The 22,875-nt window shown below is 39.1% G+C and overlaps 1 protein-coding gene across 3 annotated transcripts in view; it reads right to left on the bottom strand.

Annotated features, from left to right (window-relative positions):
• Positions 1 to 693: 693 nt before the first annotated feature.
• Positions 694 to 22,875, bottom strand: part of DCAF13 (DDB1 and CUL4 associated factor 13) — a 28,727-nt gene continuing 6,545 nt past the window's right edge. Inside the window, exons 4-12 of one of the 3 annotated variants that reach the window (XM_081111216.1) lie at positions 21,917 to 22,006; positions 20,430 to 20,585; positions 16,867 to 16,944; positions 14,788 to 14,870; positions 10,837 to 11,001; positions 8,433 to 8,568; positions 7,142 to 7,305; positions 6,196 to 6,289; positions 694 to 772 (exon numbers count right to left, since the gene is read on the bottom strand). In XM_081111216.1, coding sequence (XP_080967342.1) covers positions 6,202 to 6,289; positions 7,142 to 7,305; positions 8,433 to 8,568; positions 10,837 to 11,001; positions 14,788 to 14,870; positions 16,867 to 16,944; positions 20,430 to 20,585; positions 21,917 to 22,006 — 960 coding nt within the window. In that variant the 3' untranslated portion in view covers positions 694 to 772; positions 6,196 to 6,201. Of the gene's footprint in view, positions 773 to 4,341; positions 4,464 to 5,371; positions 6,290 to 7,141; positions 7,306 to 8,432; positions 8,569 to 10,836; positions 11,002 to 14,787; positions 14,871 to 16,866; positions 16,945 to 20,429; positions 20,586 to 21,916; positions 22,007 to 22,875 lie in introns of those variants that run through there. The other 2 variants (XM_081111215.1, XM_081111214.1) reach the window with 2 other exon arrangements.

Below are 22,875 nucleotides of genomic sequence, written 5' to 3'. Positions count from 1 at the left end.
GGATACCCCATGACATCTACAACCAAAAAAGGGCAAGAATGGGGAGCAGGGGTTCGAGTGTAGTTACAATAGAAAGGCACAACTGCCCTGGCTGGTGCAACTCAGTGATTAGAGCACTAGCCTGTGCACTAAGGGGTCTCGGGTTCAATTACCAGTCAAGGGCACATACCTGGGTTGCAGGTTCTATCCCCAGCATGTACGGGAGGCAACCAATCAATGTGTCTCTCTCACAATGATCTCTCTCTCTCCTCCCTCCCTCCCTCCATCCCTCCCTTCCTTCCACTCTCTAAAAATCAATGGAAAAAATATCCTCTGGTGAGGATTAACAGAAAATAAAATAATAAAAAGGCACAATCCCTTGTTCAGTTACCAGACCCAGGCTAATTTTCATATGTGGGACCACTGAGTGAAGAAGTAGTTCAGTCCCTAGGAGAAAGGACTTTGCAAACCCACAAGTACATGCCATAATGGTTCCTCAAAAGGACCTATGTCCACTTACTTAAGAACGGCACTGGGGAAAGGGGACTACCCAGATATTTCAGAGGCTATTGAACCCAGGGTCTAAGTTGACATTTGATTCCCAAAGACCTGAAGAGTCATCATGAAACTGTTATAATGGCAGTGTATGGGGTCATTTAATAAATGGAGGTCTAAATTGGACTTACAGTAGGTCCACTAGGCTCCTGGACGTACCTCAGTTCCCCAATGTGTAACTGGGAATGGTAAAGTTGGAATCACCACCATACTGGGTCCTTGACCTGTGGGGTCACAGCTGTAATAGTGAAGAAAAACAAGTAAAAATCATCTAAATCCCACCCCAAGATATTAAAGGAAAAACAATATTGCACTGAGGTGGATAGGATAGGGAAGATGAGTGTAAGGACCTAAAAGATGGGGGTAGGGAGCAGATGTGTTCTTTTTCATACCTCCATTTGATTTGCCAGTCTGACCTCTGTACAAACTAGGTGGATTCTGGAGGATGACTGTCACGTAGGCCACTGTAAATGGTTTAAAGTAGGGGCCCCGATCAGTTGCTATGCTGGACGTAGTATCGTTGCTAGGCCTCAAGTACATGGTATACAGCTACTGATTTGGCAAATGCCTTTTCCATTCTGGTTAGAAAAGGGGATCAGACACAGTTCACATTTGAATGAAATGAACAATATATATTTAATTTTGCCCTAGGGCTGCTAACTCTCCTGTACTCTCCCATAGTCCAAAGAGAACTGTACTGATTGGACATCCCCCAGAACATGACATCTATCTATTACATGGATGACATCCTGCTGATTGGACAAAACAAGCAAGAGATGGTTGGTGTACTGGAAGCACTGGTAATACACAGGTCAATCCTATGAAGGTTCGGCACTGTATTTTTTCAGGGGTGCAGCGATCAGGGGCATGCACGCTATCTGTCCCAAAATATAGCTGCTGCACTGGAAGGAAGCCTGGTAGGCCCCTTAGAGTTCTGCAGGCAATATTTCACACCTAGGAATACTTATTGCTCTGCCTTGTGTTGGATAATATGGAAGGCTACCAGTGTTGCCTGAGGCCCAAAGCAGGAAATAGCTTTGCAGCAGGTTCAGGCTGTGATGCAAGCAGCCCTACAGCTCGGGCCACAAGATCAGCAGACCTGATGGTGCAGGAAGCATCCGTGGTGGGAAAAGATGCCGTGTGGAATTTATGGCAAGCCCCAGTGGGACAATCACATCATAAGATTAGGATTCCAGAGCAAAGCCCCACCATCTGTGGCAGAGAATTCTCATTTTTTAGAAATAGCATGTTACTGAGCTCTGGTAGACACAGCATGCTTGACCATGAGTACCAGGTAACCATGTGTCCAGAACTGCTCATTATAAACTAAGCTTAGTCAGAGCCACCAAGACAAAGTTGTATGAGCTCAGCAGCAGTCCATTAGAAGACAAAAATGGAACATCTGACATTGAGCCCAATCAAGACCAAGGGCACAAATAAGGTTGCACAGAACTCCATGCACCTACCATATTGCATCAGTGCCATTCCTCCCACTTGCACCTACAGCAGTAGGAGAGGGAAGGTACAACCAGCTGAAGGAAGACAATGCCCAAGCTTAGTTTACCAATGGGTAGGTTGGCGTGGTTCAAATTGTGGGTATGAGATGCCAATGGACTGCGGTTGCATTATAGGCATGTAAAGGGGCAGTCTTGAAAGGCAGTGGTGAGGGAAAAATCTTCCCAATGGGCAGATCTGTAAGCATCATTAGGTGAGATTCCTAAGCAGTGGTCAATGGCTGGCCCTCTGGTCAGGGTGTGAAAGAAAAATGGCTACATCAGAGGCAAGGTCTGGCTGGGGTAAAGGTACATGGGTGGACATGAGGGAGTGGGTAAATTATTTTTAAATAACATGCTCATGTCCACCAGAAAGTGTCTACCATAGAAGAGGCACTGAATAACCAAGTGGACACCATGATTCCATCAGTTGGCATTAGCTAGCCTGGAAGACACAATGGGCACATAGATGAAATGGCTTCTGGCAGAGTAAGAGGCCATGAATGAGCCCAACAGATGAACTCCCACTTACTAAAGCTGACGTACTTATTGTATCTTGAATGTCCAACCTGTCAGCAACAGAGACTAATGCTGTGCCCACAGTATGGCACTATTCCTTAGAAGAACAGGCCACTTGGTGTCAACTTGACTACATTGGATCCCTTTGATCCTAGAAAGGCCAGCAATTCCTCCTTCACAGGGACACCTATTCTGGTATCCCCACATCCCAGAGCCACAAAGCCTCAGAAGCACCACTATATGGCTATTAATGGAATGACTAATTCACAGGCATCAATTGCACTCAGCAGTGTTCACCCAGGGAACCTACTTCATAGCAAATGAGGAGAGGGCCCAACCAGAGGAGCCACTGGTCAGATTATATACATGCAATCCAAAAGTATATAGTCTCACAGATCACAAAAAGGCCTACCAAAGACCAGCTCAAATGCAACATGCTATGGGGATGCCGTGTATACCTAGAATCACAAACCTTTATATGAGTCCAAGAACCCAGAAAGAGGAATGACTCCAATTGTCATCACTGCCAGTGATCGACTGAAGTACTCTGCTTTCCAGTCCTAAAACTCTGGGCTCTGCGGCATTGAAAGTATTCGTCACCAAAGCAGGCACATTCTTGCTAGAGAACACAGCAAAAGTTCTACTGAACCACCCACTATGACTGTCATCAAGGCACTTGGTAATTTTTCTTTTTAAATATATTTTATTGATTTTAGAGAAGGGAGTGGGAGAGATAGAAACATCAATGATGAGAATCATTGATTGGTTGCCTCCTGCACATCTCCAACCCGGTCAAGCCCACAACCCTGGCATGTGCCTTTGACCAAAATCTAACTTGGGACCCTTCAGTCCATAGGCCAACGCTCTATCCACTGAGCCAAACCAGCTAGGGCAAGGCACTTTGTACTTATGTCCAGGACCAGCAGGCTAGTAGAGCAGTCACCCTCCTCACTGGTATAACTGACTTTGATCAGGAGTGGGGGGACTGGAGAAATATGTACAGAACACAGGTGGCCCATTTGGTGCCTATTGGTATTCCTTTGCTCCACTACAACTGTGAATAGATATAAGTAGTAACCCAGGCTGAGAAGGGTATGATTTCCAAGGGTTCAGATACCTCAGGAACAAAGGTTTGGGTCATACCATTAGCTAAGCCAGCAAGACCTGCTAAGGAGACAGAATGATGGAAGACAGAGTTAATGAGTACTAGTTTTGGCTCTTCAGTGACAAGGGATACCAATCATCAGACCAAACTCTTTCTTCTGAGAGGTACATGGAAATCATAGAAGAATTGCTCCCCAAACTTGTAAGAAATGGATCTGGATGGTGCAACCATAGAAACTGTCTGCTCAGAATTCCTACAAGAGAACTGGCTGCAGAAGTAAAGCGAACTGAGTGCAGGCTGCACCCCTTTGGATTCACCACTGCATTCACTGCAAGGCCGTGCTTCCCCGGGGCTGAGTCCTGCCACTGACTGAGCACAGTGAGGGTACTGGTGCCGGCCCATTCTTGCACATTGGAATCTGTTGACAAGCTACTTTGGCCTGAGGACATCCCATCAGCCTAGAACACACTTTTTTAGAACTGCACGGCAGTCTGAGGCTCTTCCAACCCAGTCCCCCTTCCTTCCTGCTCTCCTGTCACAGGAGTCAAGCCTAGGGTACAGACGGCAGCTCTCCATGTCAACTCCTGCTCTCTCCTCTTCATCCTTCAATTCCCTTTAAAAAAAAATCTCTTAGATGTCTTATCTCGTTTAGGCATATTTTTAAAGGACTCAAACACACGCTCATGTTATGGATCAGTATTTGCATTCATGCTCATGTTTATGGATCAGCATTTGCATATTTTCTTTGAAACCACACCCAAACTAATAGCAGTATAGGTTCACAAGAGAACTTGGTTCACCTTGATTGAAGCCTGCAATAGAGCACAAGGATTAAAAGATCTCTTAGCCTTATGAAAGATGATGAAATATTTAAGATATCCAAGGAAGCATAAAAAATAATAGAATGAACACAGAGCTTAAGACATAAACCTTGCCATGAGCTTAAGTCTCTTGTGTATACCACCTTAACTGCATCCTCCTCCCACCCTCCACATTTTGATCTTTACATCCCTGTGCATTCCTTCATATTTATACTAGAAATATATGTATCCTTAAATAACATTTTTCCTCTGGATTGTTAAATGTCTTCTCCACTTAAAACTCCCTAAAATTTAGGTTTATATATACACATATATACTAGAGGCTTGGTGCATGAAATTCATACACGGGGGGGTGGGAGTGGGGGGTGGGGTGGGAAGGGGTGTCCCTCAGCCCAGCCTGCACTCTTTCCAATCCGGGATCCCTCAGGGGATGTCTGACTTCCAGTTTAGGCCCAATCCTGCAGTCGGACATCTCTCTCACAATTCGGGACCACTGGCTCCTAACCACTCACCTGCCTGCCTGATTGCCCCTAACCACTCTACCTGCCTGCCTGATCGCCCCCAACTCCCCCCCCACCCGCCAGCCTGATCACCCCCAACTGCCCTCCCGTCAGCCTGATTGCCCCCAACTGCCCTCCCCTGCCAGCCCGGTCCCCCTAACTGCTCTCCCCTGCCAGCCTGATTGCCCCTAACCACCTCTGCCTCAGCCCCACCACCATGGCTTTGTCTGGAAGGTCTCCTGGCTAATTAGCGTATTACTCTTTTATTAGTATAGATACCTATAATAAGAGTTTACTAAGCTGATGATTTAAAAACACAAAAACCCAACATGTCACACAGAACTATTGATGTCTTAGTGAGACTGAAGAGAAATAATTTAGCAGGAATAGATCAAAGTTACAATTCTGAGAAAAAGGATGTTTTATTATTGTGACTTGACCATAATTATAATTATTATCATTTAAGAAAGTTACATAAATGCAGGCTGATCTTGAAAGCTTCAAAAAGCCAAATATAAAGTACAGAAAATAAATTAAATTGAAAAATGTACTAATTCTTCTACATGTTATGCAAAATCCTAACAAGAAACGTTGCAATCATTATTCAAAGTAATATTAAAGATAATACGGGAGATGTTTGGTCTTAAATGTAAATTTAAATGCACAGTGTCTACAATAATAGATCAAAAAAAGTAAAATTATATTTGCAATTTCTAACAGAAAAAATAAGTTAGTTTGCAAATACTCTGTATTCTTCAGGGAAATAAGAAAGCAGATCAAGGATCAAATGCTGCATAGTTTTATCAACCAGGCCACCGTTGATGATAATTGTTTAGGTTAGCTAAAATGAGCAACGGTAAAGCTCTACAAATATCACTAACCCATCTGTGACACTAGAGCTAGTACAGCTGACCCCTTGAACAACGTGGGGGTTGGGGTGGTGAACCCATGAGCAGCCCACATATAACTTTGGTCGGCTCTCCACATTCACGGATTCCCAACCTCAAGTAGAAAATACTGTTTTGATCTAAGGTTGGTTGAATGCATGGATGTACAACCCGGGAATATGAAGAAACAACTGTATATTAATTGAAAAAAATCTGCATGTAAGTGGATCCGGCCAGTTCTAACCCACATTGTTCAAGGATTAACTGTATTTTTATTTGTAGAGTTTACAGATCAAAATGTAACAAATAATTATAAGCCAGTATTGGCAGGAATACCAAATATTATTTCACAACTGCCACTACGTGCTTCTTCTTCTCTGACACAATTGGCACAGATCCAGGCTTGCTATGCTTGAGACGATTCACTTCCCTGAAAATAAGACAAAATATATAAAATATAAGCAAGTTTATGAGAAACTTAAACAAATAGAACTTTCTCAGAAAAATCACAAAACATTTTCTTTCACTGGAAAACCACTTATTGAAAAAAAAAGGTTTTCACATGGATTAGTAAAAAATAGCTAAAAAATAAACTTTTGTTATTCTAATTACTTGCTATTTCTCTTATTACTAATCAGTGTCCTTTATAAGTTAAAAAATGTGCAGAATTGTTAAAATATTTAAACTCAAGCCCAGTATCTACCCAAAGACAGAAAAATAATCTTTTGTTTAGTACAATTTTTTAAAAAAAGAGCTCCATTGTAGAATTTCTATAATACTTTGCATGAATTCAAGAACTGCAAAGAGAAGACTATTCTACGGGAAATAGTGATGAGTTCTGTGTTAGAGTCAAAAAGTTAGATTCCAGATGTTATGATGAAGCATATTAGAAAAAATTTTTATTTATGAAATGTGCACTATGAGTTCTTGGCATTCTTTATCTTTGAAAATACACAATATCTCTTAATTCTAGCTACATTAGAAATAATTTTTAAAGACATTGTCTCTTTATAACAGTCCTCTAGTATGAGCAGAAGAATTTTCTTATTTTGATAAAAGTCATTTTCATTATCTGCCCTTTAAACATATTCTCAAAAATAGGTATTAGAAATTCTCACAATCTTATATGACTGTTGCTCCCCCTTTTTATTAGGAAAAAATATATATCAAAAATATTTCTAATGCACATGAACTGTTCCCTTGAAAGGCAGGTTTTTGTTTGTTTTTCACGATATTGGGGGTGGGGGGTGAATTAGAAAAAGTCAAATGCCCCAGAACATACTTCCGTCGGCGAGCTTCTTTCATGACGCGCTGTTCTTGAATCTGGCTGTAGATGGGTTTCGGTAGATGGCGGTGACGAGCGATACGTTTTATATGAGGATGATATTGAAATTTCTCCTTCAACTTCTGGTTATAATCTTTGGCTGTCTTTTCTCGTGATGTAAGCTGAAAAAAATGCATTTTGATATTTTAATAAATGGTGTGTTCTTTGTTTTGCTTCAGTATAACAAAGCTGGGGGGGGATCCAAAAATTTCCCCCAAAACTACACTTTTATGATATGCAACCAAAACTGCCAATTGCAAGGTTACGTTAATAGTAATTCGCAAGCACTGAATTTCCTTTTAGACTGCATGCCTACAATGTAGACAAATGCCATCAAGTGAAAACAGCAGTTTAGGGATCAGGATTATGTGGACCACTGAGCTAGACATACAACGAACCACTTACATTAATCACGCGGGTGTTTTTTTCCTGTAGAAACAACTACTGAACAGAAAGGAATAAGTGTTCCATTCTGTGATAACTAGTCTTTGTTTAACAATATTAAGGATGGTAAGATTTAGAGGAACATTTAATAATGAATTGAAACCTAGAGTATAATACTTAGCAATCATTAAACCTAAAATAGAATTGGCCTTAATTACTGCTTATCATCTTGTGATTTTCCTACCAGGGCTAGGCAGAAAATAACTCACCCTTAACCTTTCCTTCTTAAACTTAATGTGTTTCTGATATAAATACTCTGTATGTTTCTTAGATGAAACATGAAACATTTAGAGAAACATCAAAACCAAACAAAAATAGCTATAACCCCATAACCCAGAGGTAGCTAGCCAATGATATTTGTTATATTTTCATTGAATCTTTTTTAAAGTCTGAAGCTTTTTTAAAGTTATGTGTTTCACTGTGTCTTTAATGTTAAAAGACCTCAAAGGGACCTGCAGCCTTTAACCTGCCAGGTAACCATCAGAAGAAATAGGTGTTCCAAGTTGTGCGCTTCCAGTCCCTAAATCTTCTCTCCCTACCTCAAGGGAGACATAAAGAATCAAGAAGGCTCAAACATTATCAAACACTTGATTTGACAAAGCCCTCTGAAGATGCCTTTAACATGAAAAAAGGTAAATCTCTATACAGCCTTGTCCGTTTTGGTGACAGCATTTCTTTTTATTATGATTATGCCAATGTGATCAAAATACCTAAAGCATTTCAAATAAATTCTCTTTACAATATGATATCCAATAAAATTAGAAACTAGCTTTACTTGACAATGAAAGAGAGTGGAGTCTCTTACCACACCCAATTTTTCAGAAGCATTAGCTTTCCATAGACGAATGTTCATTTCATCAGATCCACACATAATGTACTTGCTGTCAGAAGTCCATTTTACACAGATAACATGTTGCATTCTCTTAGTGTGATATACTTCCCTGTAGAAGAGGAATTAAGTTAAAACCCCTAGGATTTTGGTACAGATTTTCTGGAACCACTGCCTAGCAAGTATCAGAATACCATTTTTGAGTCCTAAGAGAATACTAGTATAAGAGAAATTCAACTCCATTTGAACCAAACAAGATTCTATGCTAAGTGCTGGGGAACTGAAAATTTTTCCTGTCTTCAAGAAGGTACAGTGCAATAAGAAAAATATAAACAAACTAAGTAAAACTAGATGCTCAGAAAAGTTCATAAAATAATGGAAGTCATATAACACAAATAAAATATGTTGAAGCTGAAAAATGTTTTAACAATAAGAAATGGATTGTTGTTTAAAAAGCCTCCACCACCCTCCAAATCAATTCTGGTCAATCATCATACTTTTCTTTTTTTATTTCTCAGGAAAACAAAATAAATGCAATGGATTCAAAGAGCACATTCTGCTATGTTGATTCTAATACACGATTTATGTTTTGGTCAAACTGTTTAAAAAGCTTAATTAGCTGAACTGAGAGTTGATTTGACATGTGTGAAAAGGGAGGGCTATAGAAGTGTCTGATGAGTTGAGGTAAGAATAATTCAATGAACGAAGCTGTCAAATATCATACCTATTTGGAAAGGCTGTGAAATACGCTAAGTGAATTCACAGAAGATACTATATTGGGAAGTGTGAAGAAGAGCATTAAAAAGCAAAAGACAAGGTCAGAAAAAATAAAAAGATGAGACTTCTGGAGAAATAAACTTTCCACATATGGATTAAAAATTATTCAAAATGCAGACTACTTGAGCGGAAAGAAAGAAGCTCAGCAAACTGCCCAGTGAGAGAAAACATACACATGATGACCAAATCAAATAGAGTTCCCATCTATAAAGGCATCCCTGAAGTACACTCACAAAACTAGTCTTTTACACTGTTCTTAACAGATAGGCTTTGAGCTCTTGAATGAACATGTACATAAACCATAATAAAATTACTTCTAAAAATGGGGAAATGGTTAGAAAGAACATCCTATTAAAATGAAAATAGATTAGATTGCTTTTTTTAATCCTCTCAATGCTCTGCTTTTACAAGACTCAATTCTTATAGCCTCTATATTTTTTTAAAAAAAGTTTTTATTGATTTTAGAGAGAGGAAGGAAGGGTGGGGGGGGGGGGGGAGGGAAACATCGATCGGCTGCCTACTGCACACACCTTACTGGAGATTGAGCCCGCAACATAACAATGTGCCCTGACTTGAATCAAACCAGCAACCTTTGGGTGCATAGGTCAAGGCTCAACCAACTGAGCCACATCGGCCAGGAATAATCTCTACATATTTAACAGGCTGTTCCCCCCCACCCTCCCAGCCACCTAATGAATGTAAATATTAGGAAATTCAATCACACTTTGGTAAACATTAAAACCAACCTGTTCACCCAACCAGCATAGTTCAGTGGTTGATCATCGACCTATGAACCAGGAGGCCATGGTTCAATTCCCAGGGCACATGCCCAAGTGGCAGGCTCGATCCCCAGTGTGGGGCATGCAGGAGGCAGCTGATCCATGATTCTCTATCATTGATGTTTCTGTCTCTCCCTCTCTTTGAATTCAATAAAAACATATTTAAAACATCCACAAAAACCTTAAAATGGCATCTAAGTTCTTATCTATCAAATATCTAAGTTCTTACCTAAAACTTATCTAAGTTCTTTACTATCAAATCAAAAACTTTTTAAAGTTTAATATTTTGGTATAATGATGGAGACATATCATTTTACACATCTGTTCAAACCCTTACAATGTACAACACCAAGAGTAAACCTGAAGGTAAACACTATAGATTTGAGGTGACTATGATGTGTCAAGGTAGGTTCACCGTGGTAATAAATGTACCATTCTGGTGAATCATGCTGACAATGGGGGAGGCCGTGCATATATGAGGTAAGGGGTATGTAGAAATTCTCTGTACCACCCTCTCAATTTTGTTACAAACCTAAAATTGCTCTAAAAAATAGTTTTTATTTGTAAAAGTTTACTATAAAACATTTAAAAATAATTCTAAAATTTTATATCAACAAGTTATATAAATATCCTGTTTAATGAAAGAAACTGCCAGCAGGCTGATGTCTCGCCCATAGACGATGCAGTGAAAGTTGTTGCTCCAAGGCACAATACCAGGGTGTGAGCCCCATCATATAACACAACCAACCTTTAAACAAAGATAAACAATGGTCAAGACAAGGAAAAATAAAATAAAAATAGGTGGCTTATTGGTGGCAACATACCTGCTTCTACTTTTGTCCACAGGAAAGATTCGAATAGATTTATCAAAACTAGCGGACACAAACTCTTTCCCGGTGGGAGAATAATCCACGTCCAGCACCGCAGACACGTGATCCATGTGCACCATCACAGGAGTGTCCAGTGCGCGCATATCGAAAGTATATAAGCTGTAAAAGGATTTAAATTATTTGATACAAACTTCTATAAAGTAGCATATGCAGTACTAAGAGTAAGAGACACTAGTGAAAGTAAGACTTCTAGCTAAATAATGCACACCTAAATAAACAGCTCAATTCTTCACACAGCAGGTAAGGGATAGGAAAAAATATCAGTAGTTTTTATTATTCCTTAAGATTACACTCACACACTTTTATCCTTATAAACATAAATCTTGTAGAAAATGTAGAAATTTCAAAGAAGTACAGAGTACAAAACTCACCTTTAATTCTACCACCATGAGAAAGTCAGCACAGTATATTTCTAATCTTTTCACTATGCAAATTAAATGTATACTTTAAATACAATTGAGATAATATTCTGATATTTCAAGTAGCATATTATGAGCATTTATCCGTTAAGCAATGTTTGAAAATATTTTAATAGTTGCCTATTTAAATAAATTAATTTACAATTTGTTTAAAATCATTTATTAATAATTCTTAAATGAAATTCTAATATTTGAATTTTGATACTTAATCTTTGATTGAATGAGATTATTTCAATTAAATCTGGACTGATTCCTGCAAGTAGGATTATTAAGTCCTACTTAATAATGGCTTTTGAGATGACATATCATTTCTAACAAAGTTGCACCAATTTATTCTCCAATCAGTGATATATATGAGTGAGCACAGCTTTTTAAGGAGTATACTAAAATTAGAAAACTATATTTTGTGCAAAACTGGTAAAAATAATAACTCCATGATTGTCAAAGTTTAAAAATTCTTAATGACTAGCTAAAAGAATAATGAGTACTTCAAATAAGCCAATATGTACAATGGACAATAGTCACACAGTATCACTGTGACCAAGTTCCTAAGATGCTAAGATTAGTGAGCAAAAGTTTGAGGAGAAATAGGATATCTACATAATTATGTCCCCAAAGTTATCTCCCCAAAGATATGTATTAATTACAAAATGAAAAAAGAGTAACTTTATAATGGAGAAATCTGGCAGATACCACTTTAAGTGATCAAGATAAACATCACCAATACTAAGACATATTGACATCATGTAACACTGATTCAATTCCCCAAGAATACCACAGTTTTGTATTCTGTACTCATCTTGACAAAATAGCCAATTAAAACACACTTTAGAAACCTTAATAAAGTTGGGTACACAAGACATGCTTTCATCGCCTTTAACTAAAACCAGGCCACTTAATTTCAAAATGTCAATAAAGGCCCAAAGGGCTTCATTTAATTTGCTTTGGTATCACTAGTTAATGAGAGTCCAAGTGAGCTTATTTTAGTACAGAAAGTCAAAATACATGTTTTTAGTTAGTATCAGTGAAACATCATGTAATAATTCCTACTTCTGAGCTTTCACGAATAGTAGAAAAAACAAAGAATTTAAATGCAGAAGATCTAAAGGTCAGCTCAATGATGAGCTTCCACGTTCACACACGCACGCAGGAAGAATCTACCATAGGCATTGCACTACATATATGTCCTACCCACTCTACAGAGATACTACAAAGATACAATAAAAGAGCCAATGTGAAATGCTTCAAGTTTTAAAGCAATATACAAGGAATTATAAAATTCCATCTAGATGAACCTTTACATGGAGTCACAGAGTAACATATCTGCAAATACTAAGGTAAAGACTAAAATTGTATTTTTCCTTTTGTCTTACTGAAGTAACAGTGACAGCTGATAAGATGACTATATGAGTACCAGCTATCTGAAGAGCTACAAATTTTGTAGGCAGATAATTTTAGTTTCTATTAAAACATGTACGGTTCAGTCACTCAGAGATCAGCCAACTTTTTCTGTAAAGGGACAGATAGACATTTTCGGTTTTGTGGGCTACAGTCTCTGTTGCAACTACTTGACTTAGGCATGACAGCAAAAAAGCAGCCATATTCAGTACATAAAGGATGTGGCTATCTATATATATATAAAAGCCAAAGTGACCATGACAACTGGACAACTGGTCGCTATGATGATGCACTGACCACCAGGGGGCAGACACTCAACGCAGGAGCTTCCCTCTGGTGGTCAGTGCGCTCCCACAGCCAACCTCTCCTTCCCCCCTCCCCCCGTGACTGGCCAACCTCCCACGGTCCCTGCCCCCGAGCCGGCTCGGCCCGGATTGCCGGCTAACCTCCTGCAGTCTCTTCCCCCCTCCTGCCCCACCCTCCCCAAGCCGGCTGGCCCTGATCAGCCCCATTGGCCCCGATTACTGGCCAGGCTGAGGGACCCCACCCATGCACAAATTTGTGCACCGGTTCTCTAGTATTCCTACAAAACTTTATAAAAATAGGCAGCAGATAAAATTTGGTCCACAGGTCTTAGTTTATTATCCTTTTCTGCATCATTTTGAAAACTGCAATTACTTTCTACAAAGCTCTTTTCCAATTTGGTATATATATAGGCAGAGAATTTTAGTTTCTATTAAAACATGTATGGTTCAGTCACTCAGAGATCAGCCAACTTTTTCTGTAACGGGACAGATAGACATTTTCGGTTTTGTAGGCAGATAATATATATATACTAGAGGCCCGGTGCACAAAAATTTGTGCACTGGGGGGGTTCCTCAGCCTGGCCTGTGCCCTCTCACAGTCTGGGACCCCTCGGGGGATGACCAACTGCTGGCTTAGGCCTGCTCCCCAGGGGATTGGGCCTAAGCTGACAATCAGACATCCCTCTGGCAGCTCGGCAGCCCTTGGGGGATGTCCACTTGCCAGCGGGGAGCAGACCTAAGATGCAGTCGGACATCCTTAGCGCTGCTGAGGAGGTGGGAGAAGCTCCCACCACCACCGCTGTACTGGCAGCCATCAGCCTGGCTTCTGGCTGAGCAAAGCTCCCCAATGTGGGAGCGCATTGACCACCAGAGGGCAACTCCTGCATTGAGCGTCTGCCCCCTGGTGGTCAGTGTGTGTCATAGTGACCAGTCATTCCCAGTCTTTCTGCTGTTAGGGTCAGTTTGCATATTACCCTTTTACTATATAGGATAGAGGCTTGGTGCACGGGTGGGGGCCGGCTGGTTTGCCCTGAAGGGTGTCCCAGATCAGGGTGGGGGTCCCGCTTGGATGCCTGGCCAGCCTGGGTGACGGGCTGATGGCTGTTTGCAGCTGGTCACATCCCCTTCAGGGTGGGGGTCCCCAATAGGGTGCCTGGCCAGCCTGGATGAGGGGCTGATGGCTGTTTTCAGGCTGGCCACACCCCCTCTGGGGTGGGGGTCCCCACTGAGGGCCGTTTTTAGGCTGGCTGGCAACTGAAGCTCCCAGCCTCTCCTTTTTTTCTTTATTTTTTATTCTGGGGTTTGTTTACCTTCTATAATTGAAACTTTGTTGCCATCACTGGAGCTCAGAGCCAGCTCCTGCACGCTCCCAGCTCTGAGGCTATGGCCTGCTGAAAGCACGTATCTGGGGTTTGTTTAGCTTCTATAATTGAAACTTTGTTGCTTACGGAGCTCAGAGCCAGGCTGCGGCAGGTGGGGAACCTTGGCTTCCTCCATCACTGGAGCAAGCAAGCCTCCTGCTCGCTTCAGCTGCGTGGCTGCCGGCCACCATCTTAGTTGGCAGTTAATTTGCATATCGCCCTGATTAGCCAATGGGAAGTGTAGCAAAGGTATGGTCAATTACCCTTTTTGTCTTTTATTAGATAGGATAGAGAGAGAGAGAGAGGGGGGAATACTAAGTAGGAAACATATTTTATTAGTAAGACATACAAATGAGCCGTTTCTGATAGAAATAAGTAAGTTTTTAAAAAAGGAAAACTTACTTGTAATCTTCATTTGCTGCAGTAAAAATGAAGGCTTCCATAGGGTTCCAACAAATTGTATTTGTTCTCATATCTAAGATGACCTGAAAAAGGAAGCATACCCTAACCTATTACTATGAAATCAATTCCCTCCAAAATGAATACATGTCCCAATTTCATCTCCTTCCCTTTTTGTCATTAATTTAAGCAAATATTTACATTAATTAGTAAATACCTATTATGTAGGTACTCAAGTTGGTGCAATAGGAAAAGAAATCAACCAATAATTGCTTCCTGAACACACAGGCAGAGATGTAAATATTGAAAAATATACAAATGTTTAATAAATAGTCTCTTCACCTCAAATAACTTATATTTTAATCAGGAAAATGAGACATGATTGAAGCTAACCTGTGAAGAACCGTATATTATAGAGCTTGTCCACAGGAACATTTTGAGTAGGAAAATCTTTTGCTGTGTGTGACTGCCCACTGTAGGATGTTTAGCCTCTCAGGCATCTGCCCACTAAATGCCACTAGCAGTCTCTAAAATGCCCCTCCCACATTTCCAAAAATATACCTGGTGGGGAAATACCATCTGACTGAGAACTATACATTTAGGAGAGAAAAGATGAGAGAAATACTGGGAGTCTAGCAGATAGAACAAAGAAACAATAGAAAATAGCTTCTCTGCATCCATCAAGGTGACCTGCATGTGACAAATCCTATTTATATGTCCTTACTAACTGAAACAAATACATAAATAGAATATATACTGAGACCAGATTTTGGACAGTTTTGAAAGCCAGGCAACAGCTCTTTGTCTGAAACCTAAAAGTAACAGAACACCATCCAAACATTGAGAATACAAGGACAGAGGGGGCAGAAACTACTACTTATTTATTTATTTATTTTTTAAATATATTTTATTGATTTTTTTACAGAGAGGAAGGGAGAGGGATAGAGAGTTAGAAACATCAATGAGAGAGAAACATCGATAAGCTGCCTCTTGCACACTCCCCACTGGGGATGTGCCCGCAACCAAGGCACATGCCCTTGGCCGGAATCGAACCCGGGACCCCTCAGTCCGCAGGCCGATGCTCTATCCACTGAGCAAAACCGGTTAGGGCAAACTACTACTTATTTAACTAGTACTTCAAGTTAGCCTCTGCTAACCGCTTAAAGTATCATGTTTTTTCTCACCAATGTGCTGTGTTGTTACTGATATCACCATATTACAGAAGAAACACAGATTAAGTTACTGTTTAAAGTCTAAAACACAAGTTCATGTAGGATCTTCCCACTACAATACATGAATGAGAGAAATGATCAAAGTGGTACTCTGGAAAGGTTACCACACTTTTCAAGTTCAAACGTCAATGAATATACTCTACTTCTTATATTTCTACATTTACTACATGTAATAAAAATGACTAAGAAACAAAAATATTAAAAGCATTTTCCTACATGTGGACTATGACGATGAACTCATGGTACATCAATGATGTCTATCCCTTCCTGTATGCTCACAATTCTTATACTGGCACTCTTCTCTTTACTGACAATATTTCTCTCCCGTTAGAGTTAGCCTGAGGTTCTATTAGCTTCGGTATCTAACTCCTGGAATGACTACTTTGCACCATTGGGAAATCTGTCACCTTGAACAGGATAATGTTTGTTTAAATAAAATGCCAAACTAGTACCTGTCAGCCTGTAACTAAACAAATAAAGCTGGTTATGTAAATTAGTTATAAAACTTTCTGGAATAAAATACTGTGTCATACAGTAATCGTGGGGCCTGAAATAAAGAGATGCAATACTTTCAATTAAAGAACTTTCAACTTAATAAGTATTAACTAGATGTCTAAAATGTGCTGGTATTATGGAAGACACAAAGACAGCTAGGTTACAGTCCCTAGTGGCAATCAGGGTCTCTAAAAAGTATAGGGAGCTGAGAGAATGCCACTTTGGGTTCTAATAACATCTCAACGAAAAAGAATTTTTTAAAACACCGAAGATACATTTACTCCTTATTTTGTAGCTCAATTTACCAAGGAACGCATTAACAATTGTGTAAAGCTGAAGACAAGCTGAAACTTACCTTCTTCAGAGGAGTAGCTTGCCTCATATCATATAGTACTATATTCCTGTCAGAAGCACAACTTCCCAAGAGAAATGTCTAAAAATAAGTACAACAATCACCAGTTAAAAGCCAGGCTTGGCAGCAAACCATGTCCATTCAGTGAACAAATCATTTAATTATACTTAATGTTTATGTTTAGGATACAAAGTTATAACATTAAAGTCCACTTTAAGAGGATATGATGAATCACTCATAATCTCAGCAACCTAAATATTTTCATTGTAAAAATCCATGTATATATTTTAGATGCCAGTGATAACATATATATAATTCTGTATTCTGTTTTATAACAGAACATATTTTATTTATCCATGATTCACTTAGACCTGTTTCTATTTTTCAGTATTATAAATGACACTTCAATAAACGCTTTTACACACTTAGCTTTTCTAAGGATAAAATTTCAGTAGAGGCATTACTGAATCAAAAAGCATTTAAAAAATTTATAGCTAATCGCTTTCAGAGAGTTGTACCAATATACACTGCCATGTGGAAATATGTCAATGTTACGGTAACTGCAACACTAGGCAGTGTCATTTAAGAGTTAATATCTGCATGACACTATTTTCTAATTATGTAAATTATTACTTTATTAGTAGTTAAACATGTCCTCAGGTATATTAGCTCTCCGTATAAAATAGGCCTATCTTTTGTTTAACTGTTTCACGATGTTTCAAATATTCACTTGTAAGTCAGTTATAAATGTGCAAGGTACTTACACAACCCTTGGCATTTGGTGAAAATAAGCCCTGTAGCTACCAATGGAGCCCCGAACCCCACCCTTTGTAGCACCATTCCTCCTCACTCAGGGTTCCCGACGCCAAGAACTCTTGGCTTCTGCCTACTAATTGCTTCATAGAGCAAGTGTTAAAAAGAACAAGACTTATTTACTAAATATCTGTAAGGCCAGCTCCTACTGCATGTGTGTACAAAGTTCAAAGAAAACACATCATGACCTCCAAAACACTCCTTTTACATCACTTCCTCTCTGAGACTTTCTCCTAGTTAGTGACTCCTCTCAACCTTTCTTGGTGTCTCATGTCTTCTCAAGGTCTGACCAGGTTCCACTGATAAATATAGACTTTGATCTGAGCAAAGCAGAAGTTCTACCTGGACTGAAAACTGACTTTCACACTGTAAATGGGGTAATGCTTATTTAGTATAAACTTTTGGCTTTAGTAGAATTCTAGGCTTCAATATTTTAACTGAGAATTTATTAATAACCGGAGGAGACAAATACACTCCATTTGTTCCCAGCAACATGCCCTTTCCATTAAGTTTAATACAGGATAAGAGGCATGTACATCATTTGCTTTTACCACTAGGTCAGTTCATGAGGTTAAAAAAATAAAATAAAATAAAAAACCCCACACAACAGCTGAACAGAGTATTATTATACAGACAAATTTGAAAAACATGGTCGTGGTCGTAGGTCATGGCTAATAATTATAATTTTAGAAGTGTCATCAGTTCTTCTGACACAGATGTTCACCAAAACACAGAAGCAAAAGATCCTCCCTCAGAGAATCAGTATCTGCCTGTTCCTTTAAAAAAAAAAAAAGTAGTAACATCACCATCTTCAACTTGGATAACACCTCTTAAAAATATTCACATACATTATCACATTGTACATTGACAACAAACCTGTGAAATACACTGGAAGATAGAATTAATCTTATTTTAAAAATATACAAATGTAGAGAAAGCCCTGGATTGTACAAGGTCAAAGGCAGGTGCAAAGGCATGTCGGCACTAGGTACGCCCTGGGGCAGGAAGAGGGTCTCTGACTGACTTCTCAGCAGCACCACAGGCAAGCTCACACCACAGGGCAGCATCTCAAGCCATTTTTATGCCTTGCTGCTCTGACTTGGCCTTTCTACCCTCCTTTTGTCAACTGTGGGTCTCTGAGAGTGTACTAGTAAAACTTGCATATCAGGACTTTCTCTCACACTATCTAATATGATACTCTCTTAATAACTTCAAAAATCAGCTTACAAAGAAAGCAATTTCCTTGTCCTTCTATAGGAAAAAGCATCTCTACCGATGCACCTACTGTTAATATTCAGAAAAGGCTCCGTGAAAGCTCTGGAGTCCAAGAGCTAGTTTATCCTTCAGGGTAGTCTCCTTTCCTAAATTTGGACCTGACAGTAAGTGACAGCCAATCCCCAACTCTTCCCTTAGGCCTGGAAGGAATCAGGAATCACAATTCATACTTTTAGAAAAGAAAAACATAACTAATTATCATGCAGCACAATATCTAACATATTATTATGAAGCACTGGTGCTTATTTAATTACAAATAATTAAACAATGCTCAATTCTCCTCCTTCTAACCTCTAAGAGAGTTAATAAAAATTATCATCAACAAATCAACCAACGACATGTGCTGGCGAGGATGTGGAGAAAAAAGGACCCTCGTGCACTGCTGGTGGGAATGCAGACTGGTGCAGCCACTGTGGAGAACAGTATGGAGTTTCCTCAAAAAATTAAAAATGGAACTCCCACTTGACCCAGCAATCCCACTTCCAGGAATATATCCCAAGAAACCAGAAACACCAATCAGAAAGGATATATAAACCACTATGTTCATAGCAGCACAATTTACCATAGCTAAGATTTGGAAACAGCCTAAGTGCCCATCAGCAGACGAATGGATTAAAAAACTGTGGTACAGCTACACAATGGAATACTACACTGCTGTAAAAAAGAAGGAACTCTTACCATTTACAACAGCATAGGTGGACCTAGAGAGCATTATGCTAAGTGAAATAAGCCAGTCAGAGAAAGATAAATATCACATGATCTCATTCATTTGTGGAATATAGAGAACAACATAAACCAATGAACAAAAATAGATTCAGAGACAGAGAAGCATCAAACTGATTGTCAAACCTCAGAGGGAAGGCAGGGGAGGAGGGTGGGATAAGATATCAACCAAAGGACTTGTATGCATGCATATAAGCATTACCAATGGATGCAGACACTAGGGGGATGAGGGCATGTGCTGGGGGGTGTGGGAGTGGCTGGGGAGAGGTCAATGGAGGAAAAAAAATACTTTGTAATAGCTATGTACCGGCGGGGGGGGGGGGGGTACTTGAAATATCAGGGGGACCACTCTGTAAAATACATGATTGTCTAACCATAAAAAAATAATAGGTAAAAAATAAAATAATTCACATTTTCTTAAAGGTACAATGATGTAATCTGTGGTAGATAAGTGTTGAAAGTCTAAGAAAACTGAATTGTCACAGTACAGCACTTGCTTGAATTCGAACCCCATGCACACACCTCCTCTAACGGTGCTAAATACTATTATCTGGGACTAGACTGCAGGCAAATGTGTTGAGATCTGATCAAAGGTGTTAGAACTGAGAGATATAATCTGGAAAGTTGACCAAATGCCAGAAACATAATCAAAACTCAGAAAATATTATATCACATGTTTAAAAGTTTCCTACACAGAGCTGAAATTATTAATAAGGAAACAATAAGCAAAAAATATTTCAAAAAAGAAACATTACCTCAATTGGATTAAATTTGACACTACTTATACTGTCAAATCCCCAGGTCATTGAACATATAGGACTGGTTTTCTGTTCATCCCAAATGTCTACTTGCTGTCCACATGTGGCAAAAATTCCTTCTTTCCAGTGATGATCAATTCCTGTATATACTGTCTTTAAAAGCAAAGAGATTGTTACAGATAGGTCGTGTCTACAGAATAATTTTTAAAATATATTTATCTACCCTCTCTTTTTTTTTTTAGAAAAATCCCTGTTCACAAAAAAACTTCTTTGAAAACCTTACTTAAAGGAAAAGACAGTACCATAAGGAGTGATGTGTCTTTATCACACATTCTGGGAATAAAGAAAAAAGTTAACATGGGATGCATTTAGTTAAGTTTGAAAATATATCACTGAAGCAATTTTAAAATCATCATTGGGTATTGAAGGAGCTAATGAAATAGAAAGGTAATTTCTAAAAAACTTCATTCCACATAAAGTATTAACTCCTAGGACAGAAACACAGATACCAACAACCAGATTAAAATTTAGAGAGAAAGCCGAAACTGGTTTGGCTCAGTGGATAGAGCGTCGGCCTGCGGACTGAAAGGTCCCAGGTTCGATTCCGGTCAAGGGCATGTGCCTGGGTTGCGGGCACATCCCCAGTAGGAGATGTGCAGGAGGCGGCTGATCGATGTTTCTCTCCCATCGATGTTTCTAATTCTCTATCTCTCTCTCCCTTCCTCTCTGTAAAAAATCAATAAAATTTATTAAAAAAAAAAAAAAATTTAGAGAGAAAAATGAAATCAGTGAGGGTGGGTACTAATATTAACAGCAATACAATCTCATAAATTTGATATTATCCACTTAAAATATGTGATAAATCTATTCAGGTCCAGATTAAAGTCTGCCTTTGTACTTCATGGCAAAAATCGCTTGAAAGCAAATTAGAGGGAAATATTTATCCAATACTTTAAGCTTTTAAGAACTTAGTGGCATCTGCAGATTTCTAATTATTTTCTATTCATGAAAGCAAGGCCTACAAATGTTCCCACAATTATAGAATTGCCCATACCACAGAAGCAGGAGTAAGACTAAATATTTCAAAAGTCTTTTGGAATTTAGAGGAAAAGCATTTTACAACTATAAAACCAATTTTGTTTCAGGCATTATTGACAACTAGAGGCCCAATGCACGACAGTCGTGCACTGGGGGATGGAAGGTCCCTCAGCCCTGCCTGCACCTTCTCGCAGTCTGGGACCCCTCAGGAATGTCGGCCTGCCGGCTTAGGCCTGCTCCCCTCTCACAATGAACACTGAAGAACTATTCATATTCTTTAACTGCAAAAGACCATAATCCATTAGATATTGCTTAAAATAGGTTACTTATTACAGCCTAATATCTTTAATTTCTTATTTACATCTTTTTTGGAAATTAAAATTATGAAATAATTTGAAAAAGGAAGAATTATATTAGACAAAGTATGGGTCAACTTATTTTTGTACCTTTCCTAATATTGTATGCAATGGCTCTTCCTCTTCTCCAAAGCCTGGTCCATCCATTTTCCACTGCTTCACAGTTTTGTCATCGCCAACCTAAAAATATTTATTATGGTGATGATAATGAACATTTATAACTTTTAAACTTGCCAACATATACATCAAACTATAAACATCCCCAGTTTTAAAAATAACATACAATATTTGGCCACTATTGTAATTACTGATGCATTTATATCACCTTGTTATACTAAATAAAGATGTGTAACAAACATAAATAGCACATAAATTAAAAATAAAATTGTATGAGTAGAGCAAAATAAAATGAGAGGAACAAAGTTAGGTCACATATAAATGCAAGAATGCATATTGCAATAGGATGGCATTTCAAATTACAGAGAAAAATAGATTCTAATAAAATGATATTAGATATCAGGGTGACCATTTAAAAATTTGAACTAATCTGATGCCTGATATACAAAGAAAATTCTACATATTTTATTTATTTATTATGTTTTTATTTTAAATTATGTTTTTATCTATTTTTATTTTTTTTAACTTTTTTATATATTTTATTGATTTTTTACAGAGAGGAAGGGAGAGGGCTAGAGAGTTAGAAACATCGATGAGAGAGAAACATCAATCAGCTGCCTCCTGCACACCTCCCACTGGGGATGTGCCCGCAACCAAGGTACATGCCCTTGACCGGAATCGAACCCGGGACCCCCCAGTCCCCAGGCCGATGCTCTTATCCAGTGAGCCAAACTGGCCAGGGCTGTTTTTATCTATTTTTAGAGAGGGGAAAGGGAGAGAGATAGAGAGATAGAAACATCGATCAGAGAGAAACATGGACCAGCTGCCACCAGCCCACAACCTGGGCGTGTGCCTTGACCAGGAATTGATCCAGTAACTTCTTGTTTCACGGATCGATGCTCAACCACTGAGCCACAATGAGCTGGGCAAAT

This window comes from Myotis nattereri (assembly GCF_964212035.1).
Source record: "Myotis nattereri genome assembly, chromosome: 17".
Taxonomy (NCBI): Eukaryota; Metazoa; Chordata; class Mammalia; order Chiroptera; family Vespertilionidae; genus Myotis; species Myotis nattereri.
The sequence above is the reverse complement of the archived record's forward strand: the minus strand, read 5'-3'. Positions and strand labels throughout refer to the sequence as shown.